We start from the raw sequence: 6,000 nt of genomic DNA, 5'->3' as shown, positions 1-6,000 counted from the left end.
ATATAGATGAAATGCAGCTACCGGGATTTTTGAAAATAAACAGTTGGTTATCTCGCTCACCGTTTGGTCACACGTCATGCTTCCTACTTTTCCTGACACCTCAGAGAGACAGGAGAGTGGTGTAAGGGAACATGAAATCACAGTCACTTCAGTTTTCCTGGTGATCTGAGTCTGCCACTTATTTGCTACGTGGTCTCGCTCTTTAGAGGGGTGCTGCTGCAATAACAGTGCTTGATCAGGCTCAGAGCAGCAGAGTTGGGACCAACGCGGTGGCCTTGCCCTCAGTGCAGTCTGATTTTCACATGGTACTGGGCAGTAGCCTCTTAAAATTCATTCCCAGTTGCAGCATCTTAAATTCAAAGCCCCACAAGTCACTGGTGACATTAAAAAATCTTGGCCATTTTGCATAACAACATTGTGTTTTAATGTCCATTTACATTAAGTCATTTGTATTCTATTTGCATGTCTTAAATCCAGATACAATATTTAAGGCAGCAAAAAGCATCAGGACAAAATGGTTTCATTTCTTTTCTTCAAAGGCTGTTTGTGGTTATGAAGAGAACAAATACCAAACTATTTTGCCGTGCTCCAAGAAAAAAACAAAACAAAAACCACCCAGATATGATGTTTTTTCCCCTCTTTAGGCAGGGCTGATATTCAGTACCTTCTCTTCACAGGGCCAATAACCACCACCGACGAGATGGAGTTTTGTGGCAGACCCCCCTGCCCCCTCTGAAGCCCAGTAACCTACAGCACCCCCGCACCTCTCCCAGCCTGGCGCGGACCTTCGGTGGGCACGGGTACCCCAGCCTGGTGGCAGGGCCTGCGGCTCAGCATCCCCCCCTCACCCCACTCCAGCTGCAGCCGTGGGAGGAAGCGACCACGGATGGGAGGAAGCAGAAGTACCTCCCCATACCGCTCCTCCCCTCCACCGCGGAGCCCCGCGGCTCTCCCGAGAGCAGCGTGCACCAGGCTGCAAGTGCTGCTGCCTCAAAAGCTTTTCACTGGTCTTTACGTGCCAAACCCACATGCTGCTTTGCTGCGGACCATGGCATCTACCCTGGAGAAGTTCATTCATTCTCTGGATCCCAGAGCCCTTCCCAGGGTCCTCCAAATCCAGTCAGGCTTCTATTTCCAAGGTGAGCATTGGGTGCTTTCTGGTAGGGCTTTGCAAGTCTGGCTTTGACGTCGGGTCCCCCTTGGGACCGGGATGCGGGGAGGCAGAGGGAGGATGCTGACAGAGTTGTCTCCCAGCAGTTTCCCGCCAGCTGCAATTTTCCCTTTGAAGAACCAGCGTAATGATCAATGGCTTTGGAGATGTCTTTGATATGGTGTGCATCTGGTCTTCTCACAGGCAGTGAAGAAGGAGCTATAGTTACTCCTCATTATATCCTGGAAAGAGGACTGGAATGAGTCATGAATTTGCTTTGCACTAACACAGAGCCATCAATCCAGCAATTGCAAATCACCTCACAGAAGTTAATTGATTAAATCTAGCTCTGCTCTTCTGGGGTTGTCTCGGAGAGGTGCTCTCTGTCTCAAAAATAAAGAACCAGAGCACCTGGAAAGTGACCGTGAGGGACCACAAGGTTTTCCTGAAGTTCTGCTCTGCATTTAGGGGTACTTCAGGTGTGCAACACTACGAAGGGACGGGTATGAGCCAGACAAGAGCATCACAGGGGCAATATTTTGCTGGGTTTTCCTGCAGCAGATCTTTTTATGTTGTTTTTATTGCTGGGCTCTGCATGTGCACAAAACACAGTGGAAGGACAATAAAGCCACTTGCACTGGAGGGAAAAGTTCTGCACTTGGTCAGGGCATGGACTTTAATGATAGTGAAAACACCATGTCAGGCCCATGTATTATTCTAGGAAAAGAAAGTTAGCCCCCTGCCACTGCAAGGGAAAACTTGGGATCACAATAGATAAAACAGAAGGGGCTTTATGAAATGAGCTGAAGCCTGCTTCAGCTTCAGCGGAATACCTGCTTCAGGATCCACAATATCTATCTTTACGTTAATCCAAAAATCCCCATGCTGCTCCATAGTAGGAGGGGAGAGGAGGTGGCTGCCATTAGCTGTGGCCATGGAAAGTCTGAGCTGTGATCGCGGTACTGTGGCCGGGGTGGGCGACTCTTCCCTCGGCAAGAACAGCCTCTTGGGGCTGAAGGAAAATGGGAAAGGGCGTACTTAAGCTGTGATGGTGTTGTATTGTCCATGTTCTCCTGATTGCCCATTCTAGCTGCTCTGGAAACTGCCTGGGACACATGAATAGTGTGATAGACAAAAGGCATTCTGGGAAACGAACTTGGCCAAAATTACCAGAAACTTTGGAAAATATGGTTTTTTCTGACCTTTGACATGTGGCCTGTTCAAGTTTTACATTTTAAAATGTCCCAAGAACTTGAACCAAATTAAGTTCTTGATAAGGAGGCTACTACCTAAGTGATGAAGCGTGGAATTTAAAGTAAAAATGGGAAGATCACCTCCTTAAGTTGGAGTAGCCACTGTCTTTGCCTCTTTCCACACATCTAGGAAGCAGAGGTAACATAAATACAAGTTTTATATATATTTACATGTACGTACATGTACAGGTATATGTGTGTGTGTGTATATATATGTATGTATATGGGTACACAAAATACTGTGAGATATATATGTATATGCAAAATACTATGATAAAATTACGTTAGCCCAGCTGTCAGCAGATTTCTGAGTTCCTACAGTCTGCATCCTGCTGCTGGTGGATGGTAAAACTCATACCAGTGCATCTTTGGAGCCAAGGTATTTCAGCTTGTGCTTCTATTTACTGTGTTAACCTTTCCACACCAGGAGAAAAAAACCACGGAGACTTAACCCACAGATCATTCTGCAGCAACATCCTCGCATGTGAGAGAAAAAAGTTATTAGCTGACGACTGTCTATAATAAAAGAGCCTGCACAGCCTTGGGGAGGGGGTGGTATGTGCTATAGAGACCCAGGAATGTTTGCACTAAACGCGAGAGCCCTTGTGCTGCTCTGATGCTTCTTCAGTCTTCAGCAGCACCACCTCTTCCTGTCCTCTGCTCCCGGTGGTTTCCTCTCAGTTGCACTCATACGTGTTTCCATCAGCAGGCTAGATGCAGCACTAACATACCTGCAAGCGTTTCTTATACAACGAGCAAGGCAGATACAGACGTGCTACTTGGCTCCTTCCCCTCACAGTCAACACATCCCCAGACTACTTGCAGGTACCTAGAAACACCCATGTCCACCAGCGGGCTTGTGTTGGTTCCTCTCTCTTCTTCTTCCTTGCTTCAGAGGAAGCTAGAGATGCTCGAGACGCTGTGCCTGAGAGGTGTGCAGGATCTAGGGCTACAAAAGATCTTCTCAGGCCAGACTCTCCTTCCTCTCCCTCCCTCCCTCCCTGAGCTCTCTGCCTGTGTCAGATCTTTCCTGAACATTTTGCTCCCCTCCGTACCTGGCAGCAGGGGTGAACACACTGTTCTGTGATTGCATTATGATTTATGTTGCATTTTCTGAAGCGAGAGTAGTGCTTCAGAGTCTGAAGTAACTCCTGTTATATTGCTAAACAGGAGAGTGGACCACTTTGTGCACTTTGAATTTCCATTAGGACAACCATTCTTCCGTCCTTCCTCAGAGGGATCCCCCCGCCCCCCCAACAGAGAAATCAAAATTTCTCTTACCACATGCAGTACACCAGCAATCACATTGTGGGTAATGGCAGGTCTATTGACAGGGAACATGGGCTTATTGCTATGGTTGCAGCGACCAAATCAGAGCATTCGTACACTGATTGTAGTAGCTCCCAACCAGCTACAAAGTCAGCCTGGTCAGCTGAGTCCTACTTGGACTAGCCGTTTTATGGAGTTGGATTTCATAGGAATCTTTAGCCATTCTCAGCACAACGTACAGATAGTAAGGGAAAAGATTTACTTTTAAAGCATTACATGGAATTGTTTGAAACCGGTCAATCACAAGGGATGATTAATTTTCTGATGTAAGAATTTAAAATAGCGAGAATTTGTACTTATGTACATTCTATGTATATTCCCCCTCTCCACAACTCCAGAAAAAAGTGCAAGCTTTCCTAATGTCAGCTTAACCAGTTGCATAGAATGGCTACTGGAGTAAATAACGATCTACTAAATCCATTAGAGCTGTCACATCAAAGCTGCGGCAGCCAACCAATGAAGGCTATAGCTATCTAGGTGGTAAGGAGACGATGGAGCTAATTCATTCACTGGTCTTCTGTGGTGCACTGTGTGCTGTCGGGGTGAAACTCTTCATTTACTCTATCTGGAAGCAATATTTTGCACACACTGCACTTTTAGGTAGAGATGATTTTACAAGTAAATATGTGACTTGCAAATTAGCCTCACTGCTCTTGACAGAGTTTCAGTACCTCTGGAAGCATAAGGAAAGCATAATGCTATACGTCTTTGTAAAGATGGATGTATTTTTTTCCATGTGGTAAGGTATTTTTACTAGAGGCTGCAAAGTCAAGATCCAGAGAAAGAGTGGGAATTTGATTGCCCTTGGGCAAGGTAAAAGCTCTAAAAAATCCCATTCTGCCTTTGTACCCGTGTAGCACCAAATGCCATCTAGGTCTCTTTTCAGACTCAAGCCTGCCTGCTGCAGTTCCTGGTGGAGAGTAAGTTGAAAACATATGCTGTGTGCACCCATTCCAGAATCAGTCTCTCTACTGGCCTATAAAAAATTATGTTCCTGCTGCTATTAATGGGAATGTGACGTATTTAACTGCAGCTCCCCAAGCAGCAAATGGACAGGACTTTATAGACCATGTTTCCATTCAGAATACTTTCAGCTAGAGAAGCTACGGGCAATTGAACTTTTGCTGTTGGTAGTGAATACACCTTTCTGAGGAAGCTATGTTCCTGTTCACCTCTCTGTTCCTGGCCTGAAGCAGAGGGAAGGGTTTCCCTGGGATGATATCAGTGTTGTGCGTGCTACAGCAGGACTTTGGGGTTGGTTGAAGCCTTGCTCAGTTTGCCTCAGGCAGGATAGCCAAGGTTTGAGGAGCTTGTTCGTACTCCCGTGTTTCCAGTTCCCTTTTCCCCCAGCAGCATGTGGCTGCATAGTCAGAGCCTCAACCTGCAGTCACTGTCTATGACTGTCCGACACTATGCAGGGTCAGGAACACGGGGTTTTAGTAACAGACCCGAGTTCTTCTAAAGTGCTTTTCATTCATCACACTCAAAGGAACATACAGAAGCAGAGAAATTACCCTTATCCCTGGTTTGAAAGCAGAAACACAAGTGGAAGGAGAGGGTGGTTCTGCAAACCCCAGGGATGCCTCTCGGGGCAGTTGTTTTGGGCTCTGCAGTCATTGCTACAGAAACTGGACTCTCTGTTGAGTTGAATCTCTGAAGGGAATAAGAACGATTATAAAATGAGAGCAAGTTTGCCAGATACAAATATCTTGGTAATCAGCACTGATTAGAAAGGAGCTACAGTGCAGACTGAAGTAACTGACAATTTAATAGCTTATTAAAATCCGTTACTAAAAATTAAAAAAATACTGAAACTCCATTGGAAACTGATTTGATTGATTGAATATTTTTCTTTGAACATTTTAGTAAATATTGATGCTTAGTGAGCTACGTACTGTATGACCACTGATTTTTACAGATAGCATGCAAGTACGGGCTTTCATCTTTATGTTGCAAAAATTATGTCTGTTTTAATACTGATATAATTATTTTATGGGTAATTGAATTTAATATTCTGCAGGCTTAATTTAACCAGTGGCAGGACAGTAAAAAGTGTCAAACTCTAATTGTGAAAAATGTGGGACTGCTCAAGGCACCTATTCTGTTGGTGTTTCTTGCCACTAGCCATGTTCCCTACCTGCAGCCTTCCCATTTTTGCTCCGCCTAAATAGAAATCCCACATTGCCTTTTTTTTTAATTCCCCTAAAGCAAAATGCACACATCAGCGATGAGATTAGAACTCCAAGGATTGGGACTTGCCAGATTACA

General features: G+C 45.2%; 1 protein-coding gene across 2 annotated transcripts in view; it reads left to right on the top strand.

Moving 5' to 3' along the window:
- The first annotated feature begins 957 nt into the window (after positions 1-957).
- THEMIS (thymocyte selection associated) overlaps positions 958-6,000 on the top strand; it is an 82,874-nt gene continuing 77,831 nt past the window's right edge. For both annotated transcript variants that reach the window (XM_075145808.1, XM_075145809.1), the window contains exon 1: positions 958-1,139. In XM_075145808.1, the coding sequence (XP_075001909.1) occupies positions 1,049-1,139 (91 nt within the window). In that variant the 5' untranslated portion in view covers positions 958-1,048. The remainder of the gene's footprint in view (positions 1,140-6,000) is intronic.

Source organism: Calonectris borealis, chromosome 3 (genome assembly GCF_964195595.1).
Source record: "Calonectris borealis chromosome 3, bCalBor7.hap1.2, whole genome shotgun sequence".
Lineage (NCBI taxonomy): Eukaryota > Metazoa > Chordata > Aves > Procellariiformes > Procellariidae > Calonectris > Calonectris borealis.
The sequence above is the reverse complement of the archived record's forward strand: the minus strand, read 5'-3'. Positions and strand labels throughout refer to the sequence as shown.